The sequence below is a fragment of the Myotis lucifugus genome, unplaced genomic scaffold (assembly GCF_000147115.1).
Source record: "Myotis lucifugus unplaced genomic scaffold, Myoluc2.0 scaffold_54, whole genome shotgun sequence".
NCBI classification, from domain to species: Eukaryota; Metazoa; Chordata; class Mammalia; order Chiroptera; family Vespertilionidae; genus Myotis; species Myotis lucifugus.
Genome location: NW_005871102.1, coordinates 6,464,877 through 6,487,233, shown reverse-complemented (window position 1 = coordinate 6,487,233; position 22,357 = coordinate 6,464,877). Strand labels below are relative to the sequence as shown.

General features: G+C 46.9%; 1 protein-coding gene across 2 annotated transcripts in view; it reads left to right on the top strand.

Moving 5' to 3' along the window:
- The window catches only part of RGS8 (regulator of G protein signaling 8), a 91,808-nt gene that overhangs the window by 68,459 nt on the left and 992 nt on the right, over positions 1–22,357 (top strand). Inside the window, exons 1-6 of one of the 2 annotated variants that reach the window (XM_006088991.3) lie at positions 2,959–3,039; positions 3,174–3,247; positions 5,174–5,302; positions 7,713–7,814; positions 8,641–8,705; positions 20,576–20,742. In XM_006088991.3, coding sequence (XP_006089053.1) covers positions 5,277–5,302; positions 7,713–7,814; positions 8,641–8,705; positions 20,576–20,742 — 360 coding nt within the window. In that variant the 5' untranslated portion in view covers positions 2,959–3,039; positions 3,174–3,247; positions 5,174–5,276. Of the gene's footprint in view, positions 1–2,958; positions 3,040–3,173; positions 3,248–5,173; positions 5,303–7,712; positions 7,815–8,640; positions 8,706–20,575; positions 20,743–22,357 lie in introns of those variants that run through there. The other variant, XM_023754015.1, reaches the window with a different exon arrangement.

Sequence of the window (22,357 nt, the reverse complement as noted above, 5' to 3'; positions counted from 1 at the left end):
TTGACCTGTGAACCAGGAGGTCACGGTTCAATTCCAGTCAGGGCACATCCCGGGTTGCCGCCTCCATCCCCAGTGTGGGGCGTGCAGGAGGCAATCGATCAATGATTCTCTTTCATCATTGATGTTTTTCTCTCTCTCTCCATCCCTCTCCCTTCCTCTCTGAAATCAATAAAAATATTTGGGGGGGGGGGAAAGTTCGGACTAGTTTGAGTTTTCTCTTTTTACTCACGGCTGCTGCATGTCCACACACTACTGAACTTCTGCTCTTTATATTCCTGTTCTCCTTTACACTTTTATTAATTAACTTTATTAATTATTGTGTCTTTCCTTAAACATTTGGCTTGGCTTATTGATTTCCTGTGACTATTATTGCTCTAAGGCTAATTGAAGATTCTGGTGCCTGGTTAAGGTTGCTCAGCCTCTACTTGAGACTTGAGCCCACCTGCAGCCCTGACTTATCACCTTGGTGCCTTTCAATTCTGGATGCCAGAATGGGCAGCCTGAGACCTGAAGGTCCCACCAGTTTACACTCCTCATAGAAGAGAAGTCCCCTGATGTCACTACCTTTGTGTTAAAGCAGTGGTTCTCAACCTTCTGGCCCTTTAAATACAGTTCCTCATGTTGTGACCCAACCATAAAGTTATTTTCGTTGCTACTTCATAACTGTAATGTTGCTACTGTTATGAATCGTAATGTAAATATCTGATATGCAGGATGGTCTTAGGTGACCCCTGTGAAAGGGTCATTCGACCGCCAAAGGGGTCGAGACCCACAGGTTGAGAACCGCTGTGTTAAAGCAAGGGGCAGAGCTGAGGCTGGAAGCACGAAGTTTGGTATTAAATACCAGCTCTGCCACTTATAATGGCTTGTCTCTGTTTTTCCATCTTAGTGTGGGGATGATAAAGATGTCGTTGGCCTTGTACGTTTGTTGTGAGAGTTACTAGTAAATAAGATAACACAAATACAAATGTTTGGTACAGTGACTCATAAGTGCTCATTAAACATTAGGTATGTGTGTGGAACCCATGCATGGGTCCCCCTTATGCTATACACTTATCTGGGATTAGGGAAGTGCCGATCAATGGGCTTTTAATCACCAGTTCTGTGTACCTCTTTCTTATGGTAGAGTACCAGGAACATGGCCAGAAGTGAAGGGATTCTCTTTATACTTAAATTCTGAATCCCAGCTAGCATCAGGGTCCAAGGCAGGGGCTGTGAGGGATGGAAAACGTTTCTTTTGCATCTCACTTTATAACACCAAGTTCCCTTTACCTCACAGAGGGGCACTGTGGACATTTTCAGACAGAGACAATGAGTCACTGTGGAGGCAGCATCAGCATTTTGATTTCCTTCTATCATTTCACTGCGAGAAAACAGGTTATGCACCAACAGATCTGCTGGGAAGGACTGGGTCCCAGCATGACGTGGTGGAAAAAGCTCTGCCGAAGAGTCACAGAGAACAAGTCCTGGTCCTTGAGCTCCTCTTAGGTGTGTCACTGCGAAAAGGGGGTGCCGCTGTCTAGCCTCAGGTTCCTCATCTGTAACTCCGGGCTAATGACCCCCTCTCTCACTACGGCATGGGATTGCTAATACTTAGAAATGCTTTCTACATCGTAAAAGGCTAGGCAAACGGAATGGAGTGTCTTTATTAAAAAGCCATCTCTTTCTACAGAGATCTGGCTGCCTCCAGCAAATGCTACCTTCTGGGTTTCAGAAACAACTTGCAGCAAAGGCTGGGTGCACTTGGAGCGAGTTCCCGGGTGGGAGCAGGGGGCCCAGCTCCAGAGACCCCGAGCGGAATGAGGAGACTCTGAGCTTTATCCCAAGGCAGGGGTCCGCAAATGTTAGCATCAGAATCACTGGAAGGCTGGACCCCATCCCCAGCGTTTCCGAGTCTGTATGTGTCGGGTGGGGCCTGAGACGTGGCATTTCTAACACATACCCAGGTGATGCTGAGCGCTGCCGGTCAGGGGCCACACTCAGAACACTACTGCACTAGAGCAGGGAGGAAGAGGGAGTCTGAACTGAACAGGCACTGTGAAGGTCCACGTGGGTGAGGCGGTCTGGAAGAAAAAAACGTAGAAGACAGAAAAATTGGAATAATGCGCAGAATGGGCAGAACAAAGGGAAAAGTCTCACTCCGTAACCTATGCAAGTAGGGGGAAGTTGCTAGGTGATGGATGAGGGAGAGAGGTGAATTTCCACTGTAGGAAAAAACAGGTGAGAGACAGGAGCACAGAGTTGGAAATAGACATGTTCGGGGAGGTGGAAATTCCTCATTAAGAAGTGAGGGGTGGGGGTGGTGGGCGTCGGGGGGTCCGGGGGAGGGGTGGGAGTGGAGAAATGCCTCTGTAGAGTAAGGGGACAGCTGAGAGGTGGCAGAGGGGGTAATTAATCCCGGGCTTGGTGGTTTGGCTCGGTACTGCAGCATAATAGAAACTGGGAGAAAGGAGGTGGAATTTAGATGTGTGACCTGCCCCGTAGCTTTCTTGCTCTCTGCATTTATCACATCACATCACACCCAGCAAGACAGCCCCCTCCTCCTGGCTCATTAGGAGATTTGGTTCGGCGTGGCTCCTGCTGTCAGCAGCTGTCTGGGGCGAGGTCTTTATGCTCCCTGCTCCCTGAGCGGCAACCAGCCTTCATCGGGCAGCGGAGCTCATTAGAAGGGGGCCCCCTGGACACTGGATTTCATTGGCGGCAGGAAAGAGTTAATGCCTCCGGCTTCGCTGCCCCCTGCACAGCCTCTGGGTGCAGAGGGAGGCAGCTCTGGGCTGTGGGGACTTCTCCCTGAGCTTCAGCCAAAGAAGCAGGGGAGCAGCTTCGCGAAGCTGAGGAGGAAGGTGCGGGAGGAGTGCCAGGCGAGCTCCGCGCAGGGGCACCTCCAGCATCCTGCCAATGAGGATGGGCGTGCAGACTGTGCCCCGGAGCTGAGCCGCCGCCCGCTGGGTGTAGGCTGCTCCAGTATTTATTGGATGTGACAAACAGGGAGAAGAGATTTCAGCGGGGCTGCTCGCTGCCCGGCTCAAGTGGTGGGAGGTGGATTGTGCATGCATGCATGTGGAGATGTGTGTGCGTGCCCGCGTGTGCCTGCGTGTGCATGCACACATGCCCTTCACCCGCCAAGGATTTGACTGCTAAACTGCTAAAAGACAGATCTCCTCTCTCCCCAGAGCTCCTTCACCCGCAGCCTCTCTGACCATCCCGTTGGCAGAGACCCGCAGGCCATGAGGACCGGTCAAAGACAGTGAGTATTGCTTTTGCTTTCTCCTCTCTGGGTGCCCGTGTGGGCTGATTGCATTATCCATATTTAATTAACCTGCCTCTCCATATTGATTGCTTTCTCTCCACCGAGGCTTAGTCTCTCTTCCCCTCTTTATAAATCTTTGCTCTTTGCTTTTAATCTTTTTTTTCCCCACTGAGCATCCTCTGTTTCCATTTTGACCGATCCTGTAGAGTCACCTGTAACTTGATGTCCACCTCAGAGGGCACCCATGCACTGTGGGTGTAATCGCACTGCTGGTTTTCCTGGGCTCTGGGTAACCCCAAACTCTGTCCCCCAAAAGTCAAGGGCCAAATGGGATAAGAGCCCCGAGGTGTTCGGGTGAATGGGGAAGCTGGGGTCAGCGAACCTTGCAGGTCCTCATTCCATGGGCTCCAAGGCTGAGCTCATGGAAGGGGCGGTGGAGGGTCTGAGGCTGGTGGGCACGGCTGGATTTGGAAGAGAGGGAGGCAGGCATGTAAGCAGCTCCAGCAAGCCGGTGTGGGCTAGCGGTGGGAATGGGAAGAGTGACAAGGCAGTGACAGGAGGCCTGGTGATACTTGCCCCAAACGACCTTGCCTCTGCTGTGTGTGTGGGGGTGGGAGAGCCTGGTTCTGCTCAGCTCCAGGGTTGTGGAGGCCCCTGGCCTGGGCTTCCCCCTCCTCTGCGGCTATACCCCACAGTCCAGAGAAAACGAGGCTTAGGTGCCCAGAACAATGATTTCTAGAGATGCTGACAGCTATGAAAGGCTTCGATCTCCTGACTTCTGAGCAAGCAGGTGTACGCACGGTGAGGACCAGGATTAAGGAACTGTTCCTGCTGTCAGGGAACACAGCCCCTGTCATATCCTGGGGATGAGCCTTACACAAAATCGAACTATTTTTTTTATAGTTTTAACAAAGCAATCTCGTTATTTTATTAATTGTGGTTTTATTCGAAAAGGTATTTTAAAAAGTCTTTGTGACATGTTCCTGGTAGTAGCAAAAGAATTTAAGTGGATCTCAGAAGGGCCTTCTCTGTCTAAAGGTTTCTTTTAAAATGGATTCTATGTTTGGTGTCAGGGTTCCCCAGGGGATCCCTTTACGGATAGACTGCTGTCTTCACACGTTTCTTCCTACCAGTTCTCTTCCGTGGGAACAAAGGGCTTGAAGCCCTGAGAATGGGACCCTCGGGAGAGCGAGTTTATCCGTCAATCAGCCCTCAACCTCTGTCCCCTTTCCCTGATGTCCTCCTGCTTCAGGTCGGGGACGGGCCAGTCCGGGGGCTGAGGTGGGCCAGGCAGCTTCCACATGGGGGAGGAGGAGTGACTTGGGTATTCATTTCTTCAGTCTGCGTCTGGGATCCCTGCAAAGGAGCAAGCCTGTGCGGTGACAGTGCCTGGCAGGCTTCCCCTGGAGTTACCCAACCTTCCTCCCGCTCACGCCCTCCCAAGGCTCCCACACTCTCACCTCTGGGACAGGTTCCAACCTTGGAGGGAGGTGAGAATCAGAGCAGTAGCCAATGGACTGTTTCTGGAGCAAGTGCTGTGCTCCCGCCCCCGCCCCCCCCCCCATGATCCCCCCTTGGCTGGCTGGTCACAGGATCCCACTCAAGTAACACAAAGAAAACAGCAATTTTTGGCTCGCCAGGCCCATGCCTTCCTCCCCTGGGGCACGTGCCCCACTTTACTGTTGATGGCCAATAGTTAGGGAGATAGAAACTCCTGACCAGCAGGCAGCAATGTGAACCCACCCAACAATTTTTTCTTGTCCATCCTTGGTTCGTCTCCCTGTCTCGGGACTAGTAGAAGTTTGTGGGGAACGGGGTGTGAGCGGGGAGGTATTCAGTTGGCAGAAAGCCATCAGAAAGGATTTCTAGCACAGTCAGAGAAGAGAGGGTGGCCCCCTCTTACAGCGGATTCTTTGATTTTAGGTGAGAGGACGTGAAAGGGTAAATCCCTGTGCCCCGCAGTCTTATCTCCCGCCCTGACGTCCCTGCACACCGGCCAGAGGGTTAACCATAAGCGGGTGCCTGTATGGCCGCCTTACTGATGCCACGCAGGTAACTGATGCCAACCTGTCTTTTTGCCCCTGCCCCTCTGCTCTTTCTCCACCTGCTCTGCTGTTTGAGCCTCCCAGGGGTAGGCCACTTGTATCCGTCCCCCAGGCCTCCTGTATAGACTGCGCTGTCCTTACCTGAGTGCTTCTTGCAAAGTTATGGCCTTGCAAGCAGAACCTGCTTTAGCACCAAGCTTTCCCATTGACCAGTGGGATTCAATGTGCATGAGCTTGTATTGAACCATCAAGGGACTTCTATGAGTTACTGGGACAGGGGGAGAAGATGAGGGCTAGCCTAGATTTTTTTTTTAATCCTCACCCAAGGATATGCTTAGAGAGAGGAAGGGAGAGAGAGAAACATCGATGTGAAAGAGAAACATCGATCAGTTGCCCTCCACACCTGCCCTGACCAGGTATGTACCCTGATCAGGAATTGAACCGGCAACTTTTTGGTGCACAGGAGGATGCTCAACCGACTGAGCCACTTGGCCAGGCAAGATTTTTTTTGAAAGTAACCTTAACCTCTGATCCTTGCTTCTGCTCCTATTATTTCAGACTGAACTAAAAGATTAGAACTGAGCTCTCAGCTAGACAAGATGGAAAATCAAAACCATTTTGTTCCAAAGAATAAATCGTGGAAGACTTTTTGCAAACTATTGGGAGAATCATTGTTGTCTTGGTAACAAGTAGCACTCTTTACTCTGGCCCCTGCTAACCCTTGTTAGATGGCTTGCATGGATCTGACATTTTTTGGAAATCCTCTTCATTGCTTTTCGGGGGCATGGCCTGGTGTCACAGCAGCCTGTGATTTGTAAGAGTGAGTGGACATGAGACGCTAGAGCAGATGTTTTGAATGCCAGGAAATCCGTGGCTTCACAGTGCACCTGGCTGATGAGAGGTGGGAGCACAGGACGTGCAGGCTCAGTTTTCTGCAGGATAGTGACATTTCTGGGAACTTGGATGTCCCAGCCTTAAAAGACCCTTTCCTCAGAGATGGGCAGTGGAATACGAATGTTGTCCACGCTCGTCAAGTGTAATAACATCCCAGTAGGTGTTTGTTAGGTTTCTGTGAATATTTGCCCGAGAGGTCAAATCCCACTTGAAGTGAAAGGAAGAGATGGAAATGGATGAGCTGTAACATTTCTGCTCAGGCCCAGGATTTGTGAAAAAGAGGGAAGAAACATCAGGCAGGAAGGACTTCCCTTCAACATGGAGAATAACATCTAGGACCGTTTCCAGGGCACATTGTTACAGCGTGTGGTCCTGATCTGATTATACCAACCCCCTGCCACTTACCTTTGCCCTCCATGCGAGGAGTTGCCGGGGTTAAAGTTCGGACATCAGGAAACCTGTTTTGTCAAGGGCCAGAGAGTAAATATTTTCAGCTTTGGGGCCATATAGTCTGTGTTGCAACCACCCAACTCTGCCCTTGTGCTCAAAAGCAGCGTTCCACAATACTAGTATGTAAACAGATGGGAGTTGTTGTGTTCTAATAAAACTTTATTTACACAAACGGGCATCTTCCAGGGCTGACCTCTGGTTGAAGGTAAAAGGGGCTAATGTTGGGAATCAGAAAGAGACACGAACATAATTTCTCATTGGATCCTCCACAATAGATAACTATAATAAAGTGTCTGGACCTTAGGAAAATAAAATGTATGAGAATTCTAAACATGTATGTTAAAATTTTAAGCCTGCTGATTGAGAGCTGCCAAAATACAAATAGGAATAGGAGAGCTTGGTTAAGCAGAGAAAAGAACTGACAAAGGGGACACAGGTTCTTCATGGCCGAGTGTTCCAATCTCCCTTCCTCTCACTGGCAGGCATGGTCCTTGCTGGTCTGTAGCCATTCGTGTATATCCCCAGGGTTGTGGGATGAGAGGGGGAACCCGAGTCCCACTTGACCTGCCTGGACGCCCCAAGCTTTGTGCTCTGAGACCCTGTGAGGTACATTCCTGTATCACGCGAGTGCTCAACCCTCCACTCTGTGTGGGAGCTGCTCTGGGGGCTTTGCAGTCGGGAGCTGTGGCGGCCACAGCTTAGCCCTCTTAATGGAGAGCAAAATGTGGTTTGTTATTTTGTCATCACTGTATTTCCTCTCCCTACAGAGAATCCTAATTTAGAAATTCTTCCAAGCTAACGACCTTCATTGACTTACCATCAACTTGCATGTCAGCTTTAAAAAGCTAGGCCTCTCGGGGAGGGTACCTATTGCTATTTCTGTAGTCGAGATAGGGAGTGAGTATATCCCTTGATCTTCTAGGTTTTTCCTGATCGAGAAATCTTCAACCCACCCCGCCCTGGGGGCAGGGTGGGGTCGGGGAGGTGGTGCTGGCTTCTGCAGCAACAACTCCAGGGGCCCTTTACGGAGCTGACAGCTCTTGTCGTGACAGGCCAGGCCCTTCTTGTTGCAGGAACAAAGGGATGAGGACTCGACTGGGATGCCTGTCTCACAAGTCAGACTCGTGTAGTGATTTCACAGCGATTCTTCCTGACAAGCCCAACCGTGCTCTGAAGTGAGTAGTAATGGCCACGTGGTATCCCGGGCGCCCAGCGTGGGGCTCCCACCGTGTGGCCACAGAACCCGTTCTTCTCTAGTGAGCTGTTGGCCAGATGAACCAAGAGACAATACATTCCTGCCTCCTGGCAGCTCCTTTTAGACACCTGAATGTGAATGACAGAATGGTTATTATCCTTTCCTAATGTATCACTTAGCACACCTTTTTACTCTTTTCACTTTTAAGAAAATCATATTAACCACCACTTTTCTACAGCTGCGGTGGAGGATATTTCTTGGCCCTACTTTGTTGTCAATCTGAGCTCTCGATTTGGAAAGGAACACTCCAATCTATTTGAAAAATCTGCTTAGGTTGAGATAAACTGGATTCAGCACCTCTACCGTGCAGGCCCAGAGTTAAATGATGTCACAGATGTCACCTCATTGAACCCTCCTAGGGTTCCATGATGGGCCTCACTGTCCCCCTTACAGAGGCGAAGAAATTAAGGTGACAGAGAGGGAGTCGGGAGCTCAGCCTAACTTTCCTGACTCCAAGACCAGCTTTTCTCCATGGTGATCTTGACATTTTTAAATCACGCAATGGCTTAGCTTTGTTCTTTAGACTGAAAGCCTTTAGACTGAAATTCCCAGAAGGCCAATCCTGAGATTTCCGCAACCGTTTCTTAGGAATGTAACACATTCCAGTGACAGAATTTCAGGAATCCAGGTATGGTCTTCATTTGCCCTGCGTTGTTCCGATCTGTTCTGCTGGCAGATCTCAGTGGTGGCTAAAGGTGAGAAGGTCATTTCAAAAATAGTCAAGAGAGATGGTTTTTCTTTTCTAGGAGACTTTCCACAGAAGAAGCCACCAGGTGGGCCGATTCCTTTGACGTGCTTCTCTCCCATAAGTGTGAGTAGAATTCGGGTTTCGCGCTGTCTGGGCAAGTCACTCATTTATTTAAACATGCTGCCTACCATGCACCAGGCAGGTGCCGTGCAGCTCCAGCCCCTGCCCGCAGAGCCTCCTGTCTGGAAGGGCGTATGGATCGCAAAACGTAATTTCCATGCAGTGGAAAGAGGGCCTTCTTTTCTGTTTTCTGGGTTGAAAGTTAGGTCCTAAGAAGCCTTTACGTTCTCAGCAGGTTTAGCTAGAAAACTGTGAGCTTAGGGAGTTGGAATGATGGTCCAGCAGGAATGAGAGTCTCTGTTCCATCCCAGATCTCATTTATAGATGAAATGACCTTCCCCCCGGGTCACTGGAGAGCTTGGGTTACTCTCGTCAAATGCAGATCTGGTGCATTTTGTCGTTCGCTGGAGTTGGCAGATTTTTTTCTCATTGTTTTTTATTTTGGGGGGTTTACTACCCCAGCTGCATTGTGCCCCTAGGTTTCTGACTGGGTGCAAGTCTAACTAGAACACACTTCCTTTTCCCCATTTCCTCATCTTTTAAGCCTTGTGTTTCTAACAAAGGCAGACATAGTTGTGGGAAGGGAACCTTGACGTTGGCCCCGCTTTTCAGTCCTGGCTCTTTTCTCACCGTAAACAAGTCCAAGTTCACTAGGCTTTAACATCCAGGTGGCCTTAAATACATGGGAGTGGGAGAGAGAAGGGTCTTTGGAAGAGAAATGGATTCCCACAGACAGTTGATGCTCCTCTTCAATGTGTCTTGTCACCATTAGAAGTCCCGGTGGATCTGGGAGCAGAAGGACTGCTTTTAGTTTAGAGAATTGATTCCAGTGAATTGGGGAACACGGTTTTGTATAGTGATGTGAAGAGCATTGGTTGATAGTCAAACCTATCTTCTCAGTTTTGACCCTGCTCAGCCACTAGATCAGTGCTTCTCAACCTGTGAGTCGCGACCCCTTTGGGGGTCGAACGACCCTTTCACAGGGGTCGCCTAAGACCATCAAAAAACACATATATAATTACATATTGTTTTTGTGATGAATCACTATGCTTTAATTATGTTCAATTTGTAACAATGAAAATACATCCTGCATATCAGGTATTTACATTATGATTCATAACAGTAGCAAAATTACAGTTATGAAGTAGCAATGAAAATAATTTTATGGTTGGGGGTCACCACAACATGAGGAACTGTATTAAAGGGTCGCAGCATTAGGGAGGTTGAGAACCACTCCACTAGATGGTTGAGTGGCCCTGATGGAGTCCCTCAGTCTTCAAAAGATGACTTTACAAGTGATTTTGCTTTCAAGTGGGTGAGCAGTTTCCTCTGCCTGTGTCCATGGTCCTAATGCTTATTAACAAACTAGAGGCCCAATGCACGAAATTCGTGCAAGGGGCTTGGCCCTCACAGCCACAGAGGCTTGCCGACTTCATCCGGAAGGTCGTCTGGAAGGACATCTAGAAGGTCGTTCAGCTGTCCGGTCTAATTAGCATATTACATTTTTATTATTATAGATGCTTCTGAATAGATTTTAAAATGAAATGTGAAATCTCACTAGAAGCACATATTGTAGCAAGTAACTTCGTGAGATCGTCATTTTAGTGTTCTAGGGATTATACTTAGGAAGGAAAATAAAGCAGCATACTACAGCATATATAACATATGGCTGCAGCCCCAAACAGAAGCTTATGTGGTGAATTTGCCAAAGTAATGGCATATGTAGGATAATACTTAAGATTTGACAGTAACACTTGTTGTGTTTTTTTTTTTATGGGGACATTCTGACTTACTTTCTGGAGGCGCATTGGGCTACATGAGTGTCACTATCAATTTACACCTTTTCGGGTTGGATTTGACTCAAGGTCATCTTGAGTCTCGCTTCTATTTCGGATTCATGACTGACTCACTCAGTTCAAGTCCCTGAGGCGCTTTCCTTGTTCTAAAATGGGGCTAGAAGTACCTGTGTGCCGCCCATCACCCAGATATGAGATTCTTCAGAGAAGGACACCTTTGGATAATTTTGGGTTCTCAACTCCAAGGTGTTTTGTAAGAATATGGTGTTTTTAAACATGATGCTTTTAATTATCAAATGCAAAATAAATGTGAGAATAAGGTTGCAAGGTTGCTGCCAATTGAGTCATTAGAGACTGAGTTTGGGTGTAGAATGAGTGGCCGGAAGCTTCAGCTAATTGGGGGCTGCTGCAGTGGCAAGCGCTGGAGATGTAAGAGGTTTGACTTTATTTGCTTGATTCGGGGACTCTTAGAACTGAAGACACTTGGTTCTGCTTTTGTCGGGATGCTTTTGGTTTCCAGGAATTCAATGACACTCTTCTGAAATGAGGACTCCACTAAGGGGCTAGAGGCTGACGCCAGATTGCTTCTTTGGAAAACTACTACGGCAATAGGCTTTGGACTTTGAAGTTCTGTGATCCACCTTGGAGTCCAATGTTCTGTTGTTATTTCTGTGTCGTATGGGAATAAAAAGCCAATGGAGCGAATGTCTTTGAGAAGAAGGGGGTCTCTGTGCAGGGGTCACTGGCAGCACTTTAAGGTTTTAGAACTTGAACACTTACTCCCCGTGAAGGCGGTGGAGGAGTCGGAGCCCAGGTTGCCTTCAAGAGTACTGACAGCTTTCTAAAAGTCTGACTAATTTGGGTTAGTTTTGTGGCTCAATTAGGGCTGATTAGGCTTTTCCAAAGGGACTGTGTGTGTGCTGGTCCCTTAGGAGGGACAGCAGTTGATCAGAGGTATACAGGGCTTTCGATTAAGACAACAAAATGTCCTAAAAAAGTAAAGAAAGGAAAATCGCTGAATGACTGGGGCTCTAGAAAAATGTGTGTTAATCTAGAACCTCCTCTCTGGCAATTCTCCACATCTAAGCAGCTGTCCCTCCTAAGTTTTCTATTTCAGAAAAATTCAAATAATTATTGTTTTTCCCATGCTCCATCTACAGAGCGTCTCTGCCATCCCTGCTTTGCTGGGTATTTTGGGCAGTCATTTGTTTTACAAAAGGTGCATTTGAGTGTTCACTGTGTACAAAATCTATGCCACACAGCTGGTTGGCTGATGAATAGAACAGTCCCTCCCTGGTGGAGAATGCCACTTTCTGAGGAAACAGGCATGCATTCACTCAACACAAGAAATAATACAGTGTGCTGACTGCAGACGGGGGGCCTACAAGACTGCAGATAGGACCCCGACATTCAGTGCCCCTCTTAAAGTCCATCTTGTCCATAATAGAAGTCCTCACTTTTGGGAGCGAAGGGCTGCTTTTAGTTTAGAGCAGTGGTTCTCAACCTGTGGGTTGCGACCCCTTTGGGGGTCGAATGACCCTTTCACAGGGGTCGCCTAAGACCATCCTGCATATCAGATATTTACATCACGATTTATCACAGTAACAACATTACAGTTATGAAGTAGCAACGAAAATAATTTTATGGTTGGGTCACAACATGAGGAACTGTATTTAAAGGGCCAGAAGGTTGAGAACCACTGGTTTAGAGCATTGCTTCCATTTAATCAGGGGACATACTTCCGTACGGTTAGGAAGAACTTGGCTGGTAGTCAGATTTTGACCCAGCCCTGCTACACAACAGCTGGGCAGCCTTGGCAGAATCCCTGCCTCTTGGAAAACCTGTTTCCTCATCTCTACAGTGAAGGAACTGGAGTAGGATGTCTCAGAGGCTGGATTCAGGTCTGCCCCCTGGATCTAGGATGCCGTCTGCAGTAACCATCGAGGCCCGGCAATAACCTGTCCCCTCGGCGGGTGGCTGGAGTCAGTGCTGCCTGCAGGGTCATGTAAAACTGCTTCAAAGCTGAAATGGCTGGAGCAACCGGAAGAGGGTGACCGCACCTGTGTTAGGAAGTCTCCTCTCTCGGTCAGGGTCCCATTGTTCAAATCAACTAATTCCAATTGCAGGGGGTCAAAAAGCAAGTCCGCTAGTTCTTAAATCTGAGAATGAAAAAAAAAATCTGGGAGGCAAATATTTGGAGCAGTTTTATTTCCAATCACATTTGCTGACAATGCAGTATGAAGCTGAAGAAGCGTCCGTAGAGGTTGGGGAGATAATCACTTGCTAAGTGCTCTCTCTCTCTTTTAACTAACAAATGAAAAATGAAATTAAAATTGCTGATGGCTTCATTAGATAGGGAAGGATTTATAATGTGTGTTAATTTGGCATCATTTTCCTGTTCATCCAGTGACAATTAGACTGGGTGTCTAAGTTGGGCACGTAGTCTGCCCCCCAGGGTGTATGTGTGTATGTGTGTGCTCACGTGTGCATGCACAGACACCCAGAATCCTTTCTGCTTCTACAACTCATACCCTGAGTGTGAAGGCTCCCAGACTGTGGGAGATCTTTTCTGACTGGCTGCTGGAGAGCAGGCCCAAAACTGGGCGTCTTCTGCTTTCATTCCTCATGACGTTCCGACACATGCTTGTAATTTGTCCAGCTTTTAGTGCAGGGATGGGGAATGTCTGGCCTGTGGACCCTATGAGGCTCAAGAAATCATTTGGTCTGGCCCTGCCAAGGCAGTAGGGGTGAGTTAATTAAATGTTTGACCAAATATAGCAGGCTAACTTTTAAGCTGATAATTTTGTATGGCCCATGAATTATGTTATAAATATCCAAATGGCCCTTAGCAGAAAAAAGATCCCCCACCCCTGTTTTAGTGGGACATTCAGTCCTTATCTCCAAATCAGCCCTTCCTTCCTTCCTTCCTTCCTTCCTTCCTTCCTTCCTTCCTTCCTTCCTTCCTTCCTTCCTTCCTCTCACTCTCTTCTTCCTTCCTCCATCCCTAGCTCCCTACTTCCTTTGTTTCTTGGACATAAAAGTTGGGATCATTCCACTTTTAAGGTGAAGGTGTAGACAGGGTTCCTTCCCCTTTCCTCTCGCCTCTTTCAGCCCGATCCCACACCTGGATGACAGAGCCCCCTCACCCTGAGCATCTCTTTGGTCCTTAGGTTTGTTTTATTGTTTGCACGGAGCGTGGAGGGTCGATGCTGACCTGTCCCCACCAGGCCTAGGGAAGGGAAGGTTAATGGAATAGCACGATTGAAAGCTCTTTTGCGTTTGCAGAGTTGGCATCCATCTCTGAGAAAGGGAGACCAATAAAGAAGCATTTCGTTTTTAAAAATTAGCCTCCTTAGGGATAACGGTTGAAATATAGAAAAATGTAATGACTTGATTGGGTCATACAGCAACTAAGCAGAAAACAAACAAACAAACAAACCAAACAAACACTACTCATGAAATTTCTTAATTATCCACCCAAATGGTCTTTAGCTCTAGAATCTACAGCTCAGCAATTAGGTTTCCATTTTTCCATTTGCTGCACAGCCCTCCCCACATACCTCTCCAAATCAAAGGTTCTAGAACAAACGGTGTAACTCAAAGTGTGATCCAAGGAAGGCAGCCCCAGCAGCTGCCGGGAGCTGGGGAGAAACCAAAATTCTTGGGTTGTGTCTCAGCCCCACTGAATCAGAATCTCTGGCAGGGTGGGAGGGGTGGCAATCTCTTTCCCCTCAGGCCCTCCAGGAATGCCTGTGCCCACCAAAGCTTGAGAAGCACTGCTCTGAAACGCGAGTAGGTACAACCGTGAATCTGGCACATCTTGGTGGGGCAGGTGGTCTGTGCTTTCCAAGAAACACACTACCCACTATATCGTAGCTTTCCCAAGTTCTCAGGCAGCACATCCTTTAATGGTATGTCATCTGTGCATTGCAGATTCCACATTTGTAGCAGATATGGTGCAGGCTGTTCACAGTAACTAAACAAATGGCAGGTGCGCTTTCTGGGTAAACTGGGGATAAGGGTTAGAGATATGTGGAGAGAGGTGGAAGGGAGACTTCTCCTTCTCCTTGCCATCCTCTCTACATTGCTGTAACTTTGACTTGCACCCAGAGAGGTGGTTGCATTTAGCCTTTATAGGAGTGGCCGGCTTATATAAGGCACCTGTTCAAAGCTGGTTGAAAAAGTTCGAATGAAAGCAGTTGGACAGGCCTCCAACACCCATTCTGTCATTGACCAGCCGTGTGACCTTTGGCAAATTATGTCACCTCTGTAAGCCTCCCTGTCCTCATCTGTCAACAGGGAATCATAAGACTTAGCTTGTAGATTTGTCGTGAGAATTCAATGTGATCATGATCGTGAAATGCTAAGCATGATGACTTTCACATAGAGGGGTTCCACAAGGGCTAACTATTTTTATTAGTTTTGTTATAACACATTAAACTCATTGAGAAAGCGTGCATTTCATGCCTCCTATATACTCGAGATGGTGTTAGCTTCTTGTTTCCACAGGCAGCTTGAGGTTGAGGTTGAGCAGTACAGGTGATGGGGGGCTGTATTGGAATCACAGGTGGGTTTATTCAAATTCCATAATACTCCCCCCTCTTTGCCTCATGAAGTTTTGGCATCCCTTCCTCATCCCTCCTCAATTTCCCCTCAATGTATATGAGAGGGTCCCTCTAGGGATGTAGTTGTTAAAGGCCCAGTAGGTGAATCTGATGAATCCCTGTTGTTTTCCTACATATCAAACCAACAAGGCAAATATTCTTGGAAGCTTCAATTTTGAAATAGTTCAGGCTGCGGTGTACATGGGCTTTTAGAAAAGTTCTCTTGCATCAACAGTCACTTGTGGGTGCTAACCTTTCAATGTATCAGGGACATTTGTCTCCCCTTGCATAGAAGACTCCTGGCTTGTTTCTCATAATAGTTGGAGATACAGGCTCTGGCTTGTTATTTTGTCACTTGACTCAGCTTCTGGTTGATAAACGAGGAAAGAACTTTGGAATAGGAGTGGTAAGACCCAGGCTGTTTTTACTCTTCTACTACGTCCTAGGAATAAGGGCCCATGTGACCTCAGAGCTTCGCCATCTCTTTGTGTCCAGCGTAAGGCTTGGTCTTAGAATCTCTCATGTCCTTTCTGGCTAAAGGTTCTAACAACCATCATGTCCTATTACTATTATAATATGTCATCTTGCTATATATACCCTAACAAAGTAGAGATCATTGAAGAAAATTATGTTACAAGACTGAAGTATAATTAGCATTGCTAATAAATGGCAGTAACTGGAAATAGTTTGCCCTTGAAATAATGCCCTTACCTAAATCTTGTTTAGCCCTAGTTATTTGTTTAAAAACAAACACGTATGATGCTATTCTTATCACAAATTTCAAATTAGAGAACTTGGTTCGGAATGAAAGTGGTTTTGACTTCACCATTAGTACATGTATCTTGGGTTTTTATAAATAAATGTGTTTTCCTCTCCTATTCTCTACCTGACCTTGGAACCCATTCATCGGTTTATTTTTTCCAATTGATCAGGGATGCGAGAGGACTCTGGTCTTTGGGACTGCACTTTGGTAAACAGAGAACTCAACCAAAAAAATAAAAGTAAAAATTGCTTGTGATCTTGTAATTTTCCAGGCCTGGGAACCGAGCTAGGCTTATGCCCACCCCCCGATGCCAGCTCAGTCAGGGCTCCTGGACCTTGAACTGTTACCCAAGCCAACCTCCCTGCTGTACCAGCTGCACCGCTCATTCACAGTGACCCAGTTTCCCTTCTTATGTAAGCAGCCTGCACCAGAGAACCAGAGAGAGTAGGCCGGCAGCAGGCAGCGTGTGCGGCCACGGGACGTGTTCTTGGAGAGCCTGTGCCTGCTCCGGAGGATGCCAATATTCTGCTCAGTGTTCCAGGAATTCTGGACACAAGCCTTACACACCAACCTCAAACACTGTGTAATGTTCTTAGAGCCTGGGCTTCTTAGAGGACCCTAAAAAGAAAACCAAAGGGAAGTGAGAAATGAAAAAAAAAATAAAAAATGGCAGATCCTCATGTTTCTCTCTCAGTTTTGTGAACTGTTCACCACTCAACACCTTTACATGACCAGGATTATCTTTTGGTATTAGGCATGTTGTGTTCTGTGTGATGATGCCTTAAAGCAACGAAGTGTAGGCATAATGATCACAAACATGGAGGGAACATTTATGATCTGGGTGTCAGGCTCTGCGTGCTGTTTACATGTATTATGTGATCATCCCCACAGCCCCCTGGGGCAGTGCTGTTAGGGTCTGCATTTCTTTTTTTAAAAATTTTATTTATTGATTTTTAGAGAGAGGAAGAGAGAGGGAGAGAGAAACATCGATGTGCTGCCTCCTGCAGGTCCCCTACCAGGGATCCAGTCTTCAACCCACACATGTGCCCTTGACTGGGAATCAAACTGGCAACCTCCTGGTGCACAGGACGAGGCCCTACCAACTGAGCCACACCAGCCAGGGCTAGGGTCTGCATTTCACTGATGAAAGAACCGAGGCACAGAGAGGCTAACATCTTGCCCAAAGTCACACAGCTAGTGTGTGTCCGGACACCATCCCAGGCAGTACAGCCTCAGAGATCAGAGAGAAGTCGCTCTGCCCAGCTGCCTGGAATCTGTGGGGATGGAGGAGGCCCTGGTTCCTTGGATGTAGGGGAGGGACAGAGCGGAGTGCGTGGAGCTCTTGCACAGCTAACACAATGCAGGTCACACTGAGAGGTGCCAGTAGATGCCCGTGAGCCTTTCAGAGATAAACCGGGATCCTGCATTTTAAACCAACTGCAGTGTCTGGGCAAGCAGAAGGGGAAGGTCCTGGTGGAGAGAAAGGGAATGATGGGGAAAAAAACAACAGTGGAAGGCCACACAGTGAAAGGGACAGAGGACAGAAGGAAAAGAAATGGGACAGGAAAAGATGCTGAGGGGTCAGGGAGAAGACCAGAGAAAAGCCTTGCTGAGAAGTGATGGGAGGTGGTAGTGGGGAGGACAGGATGCAGATGGGAAGAAGAAACCCCACTGGCTCTGGTCCATGCAATTCCGTTGCTAGGTGACATAAGCAGGAAAGGTGGGCCAGGTGGGGGACCAGCGGTCTGTACTCAGAAGCCCTCTGAGGCCATCTGCTCTGGGGAAGGGGCCGGGGTCCTGCAGCCTCGGGGGCTTTCCACCCCTTCTCATTTCCATTGTTCAGTGCAGTTTCTCTCTGTACAAGCCAATTCTCTAGGCATCAGTTTCCTCACCCACAAGATGGGAAGAAGTAAAGCAACATCCCTGAGAGCGAGTTGCAGGTGTTATCTCTTTAATTCACACAAAGACCCAACAAAGCTGAGACTTAGATGAAAAGAGATAACAACTGTACCTCGGGTAGCACAAGGCCAGTTTCCTTAGCTGGGTTATCTTCACCAAATACTGTTGATGGAGGCAGAATGGTAATTTTCTTTCTTTCTCTGTAACTAGACTCGGCTTGCTCATAAAAAAAAAAAATGATGAAAAGCAAAACAAAATCTAACGCAAACAATAAACTTGAGCTTTCCCAACAGGCTCTTCCAAGTTCCTCCTCTACGTCACTTTGCATTTGCTCTGTTAGATAAATGCATCGTGTTTTAAGGTCCTCCCCCCAATCTCTCCTTTCCTCTCCCCGACTACAGTGGAAAGGCAGCAGGCCCTCCTGAGAGTGTCCATGGCTCTTGTCATGTGTGGGCTGGTCCCACTCAGAGGCCACCTGGGCTGTCTCGGGCACTGTCTCCTCAGAGGCGTCCACAGCTCCAGCTGTGTTTCATCCAGCCTCTGCCTGTGGCCTCGGAGTGGTGGCCATCTCCTGGCAGGCGGTCTAGCTCTCAAGTTCGAGTTCTTTGGAGCCTGTGGATGCTTCTGGACCTCCCCTGTGAGAACTTAGAGGAGATGTGGGTAGCAAAGAGAGCATCACAAGGGCTCTTCTGGGCAGAGATTTTTAAATTTGTTTTCTGAGGTATCCCAAGACTTTGCACAGTATGTAGTTGTACATTAGTAGTTTGAAAAATTTTGTTGAATTGAATGAATGATTCTCAGGCCACCTCTCAGCCTAACCGCTGCCATGTCACTGTTTCACGGTCACTTTGACTCTCAATTTACCTGGGGTTTCTACTCCCTCTTCTCAGGGTTTCAAATCTGATGTAGGAATGAGGTTGGGTGGGATCCAGAGCAGAGCTCTTATTTGAGTCTAGACCAGTGGTTCTCAACCTTCTGGCCCTTTAAACATAGTTCCTCATGTTGTGACCCAACCATAAAATTATTTTCGTTGCTACTTCATAACAGTAATGTTGCTACTGTTATGAATCGTAATGTAAATATCTGATATGCAGGATGGTCTTAGGCGACCCCTGGGAAAAGGGTCATTCGACCGCCAAAGGGATCGCGACCTACAGGTTGAGAAACGCTGGTCTAGACTATGTTACTCTTCTCCTCCTTCCCCTGCACAGGAACAAGCTTATTTCCATCCTTTCTAATGGGAAAACAAGCTTACATAGTTTTCTGTTTTCTCCATTTTCTATGTCGTAGAGATAAGGTGACCAAATGTCCTCGTTTTTGCCTGTGGGGGTCATGGTTTATGCCCAGTCTCCCCATGTGATTCACAGAAGTGCCCCTCTTCACTCTCAGAAATGTCTCGCGTGATGAGTTCATGGCCACCTCTAGCTTTGTTAGACACTTTCAGCTCATACCTCCAAATTTAGATTTATTTATGATTTCAAATTTAGCCTTGGGAGTCCCATCAAAACCCTTTTCTCTCTCAAGTTGGGGGCTCTTGCAATGAAAAGTCTTGGCTTTTTGGCCATCGTTCTAGCATCAGTCTATATTGAAAGACAAACAGTGACTTTTTAATTAGGAGAAATAAAAATGTTTCAGAAAAGTAAAAGCAAACATTCAAGTACATCAACAGCGTAGCGCCGCCAATCCATCAAATAATCCAGCGCACTGTGCTGGCGCGTGTTGGTGGACCGCAGATCCGTGAGCAGGGCATCCCATCACCCAGAATTAAGAACTGCTCACATGTTGTCCTCCTAATGAATTTTAGAAAGGAAGTAGTACACCATTATAGCAAGAGCCATTTTTAATAGTGCAGTGACTTTATTCTAGGTGGTGCCTACTCTTCCCCTGAGGGAAGGTCTTTGGGCTGCCAGCGGCCAGGCAGCTGCAGGATAGCTTGCAGAAAGCTATCATTCTTATTCATTTAAAGGAGAGTGTGGTAAGGGTTGAAATAATTCATTAAAATGTTTTAAAATATAAACATTAACTGAGTGCACAGGCTATCGATGAATGCTATTTTCTTCTCCAAATCTATGTGGTAACCCTGCACCTCTTCTTCTGATTGGAGGCTCTGTTTGAATAAAAGTGAAAGGGTATATTCATTCAGTCATTTAGAACAAAAACTGTAATTAATCTTAATTAAAACACATAATTTGATAGGCAAGGTCTTTTGAAATAAATGAACTATGTTGTAAACCATTAAAATACAGGGCCTCAGAGGTTTTCTAAAGGAGGCTGGGAACCCTGTGCATGTACTAGAAGGGCATTACCAGCTGAATTTCAGTGTGTGTTCACCTTCAGATATGATTCTGGTTGCAGCAAAGGATTTGCCCTGAGGAATTCACACCTCCCTCTAGTTCATTTTATAATAGATTGGGGTGTTTTTTTTTTCCTCAGGCTTGTATTAGGGTAAGGAATGGATTACACGCATTACTTTGGCCTCATTAGAAACACAGGCTCACCAGTAGACCCAGGGGGCAGCCGACTCTGCATTAGGGGTCAGGCAGTGACCACTGATGGCTGATCGGAAGTGACCAGGCCCTCCCATAGTCATTATTACTGTGGTTTCCTAAGCATTTCTCCTTAATATCACTGTTGCCCCTGAGACTATGTGCATGTCTGAGAGCAGAAAGTCTTCAAGAGGTTATGGAGGAACAGTGGGGGTTAGTCAAGGCCACTCTGACATTATTACTACCTTTCTTTCTTTCTTCTGCAGTTCTTGTACCTAAGCTTCTTCCTATCTCTCTTCCTTTCCACCTCCCTCCACATCCACAGATGGGGTGGCTGCATTCCTCGCCTTCTTGAAGACGGAGTTCAGCGAGGAGAACCTGGAATTCTGGTTGGCCTGTGAGGAGTTCAAGAAGACCAGGTCAACTGCAAAACTGGTCTCCAAGGCCCATAGGATTTTTGAGGAGTTTGTGGATGTGCAGGCTCCGAGGGAGGTGTGTTGGCAGTGGCAAGCTCTTGTCAGACCTCTATCCATAGCTCCTGGCTCACACCTCCCTCCTCATGGGGGTTTGAGCCAGGCATGATGGGGATTTTGTTTTGAACTGAGCTCACTGGCTCTTGATGAATGGGGGGATCCTTTTAAAAGCAGAGCCAAGGGCTTGTGTAAAGGAGCTCTAGTAGGAGTGCTTTAGCTGTCTGCCAGTTAAACATTGCCCGCAGGAACTGTGTTTCTCTAGAGCAGGGGTCCTCAAACTTTTTAAACAGGGGGCCAGTTCACTGTCCCTCAGACTGTTGGAGGGCCGGACTATAGTTTAAAGAAAAACTATGAACAAATTCCTATGCACACTGCACATATCTTATTTTGAAGTAAAAAAACAAAACGGGAACAAATACAATATTTGTATTTGCATGTGGCCCGCGGGCCGTAGTTTGAGGACCCCTGCTCTAGAGATTCTATAAGGAGAAACACCACTGAATCCATGTGAGTTTTCCTAGTGGAAAGCAGCATGGCTTAATGGAACGAGCATCCACTTTGGAATCTTGTTCCAATCTCAGCTCCACCACTTACTAGCTGTGTGATCTTGGTTAAGTTACCTAGCCTCCCTGAGTCACATTTTCCCGAATGTAAAAGGACCTAATATCACCTTCCTTTCAAGACTACTGTAGGTATTAGGGATAAAGCACCTATTGAGTATTTGTCAATGCTTATTAATTACAGTCATTTATATTATTTTACCAGAACTTCTTATAATTACTTAGAATAAGAAAATGAATTCAATGTACTGCTATTTTGATATATAAAAGGTAAATTTACTTGGGAAGGTTTTATAGAAGAAAAGCATTTGCTGGCAATGAGTTTAGGTGCATTACACACCTAGAACTCTTCAATTGTGCTTTGACTTGGGCTGCAGGAGGCCTTTGGCCAGTGGCCAGGATGCTGTAGGCTTCTTATAATGCTGCTTGGAACAGAGATGTGCATTCTTACCACAGTCTCTCTGCCTGGAGCATTTGTTTTCATAGTAGTTAAGAAAGGACAAGAGGGCAAGCTTACTTTAGGGAACCGGCATTAATACTTGTCTCTAGTCCAGGAGTGGGCAAACTTTTTGACTCGAGGGCCACAATGGGTTCTTAAACTGGACCGGAGGGCCGGAACAAAAGCATGGATGGAGTGTTTGTGTGAACTAATATAAATTCAAAGTAAACATCATTACATAAAAGGGTATGGTCTTTTTTTTTTTTTTTAGTTTTATTCATTTCAAATGGGCCGGATCCGGCCTGCGGGCTGTAGTTTGCCCACGGCTGCTCTAGTCTAACCCTTTGACATTGCAAAGGCCTCTGGATTAAGAGTTAAGTGAATTGGGGTTTTGCCTTGGCTTTGTTACTGACTTTCCATATTACTTTAGACCAGCTTTTTAGTATTTCTATTATCTATAAATTGGAATGAGGAATATCTGGTCTCCAGGCCTCATAGGATTCTTTCTAGAATCAGAAGGGATGACCTCCATGAAACCAGTTTGAAAAGCCTGTCTAGCCTTATATCTATCAGCTGCTGTCATTGATTATTACATAATTAGGACCAGCTGCCAGGCGCCTTGGCCCTTGAGAGCC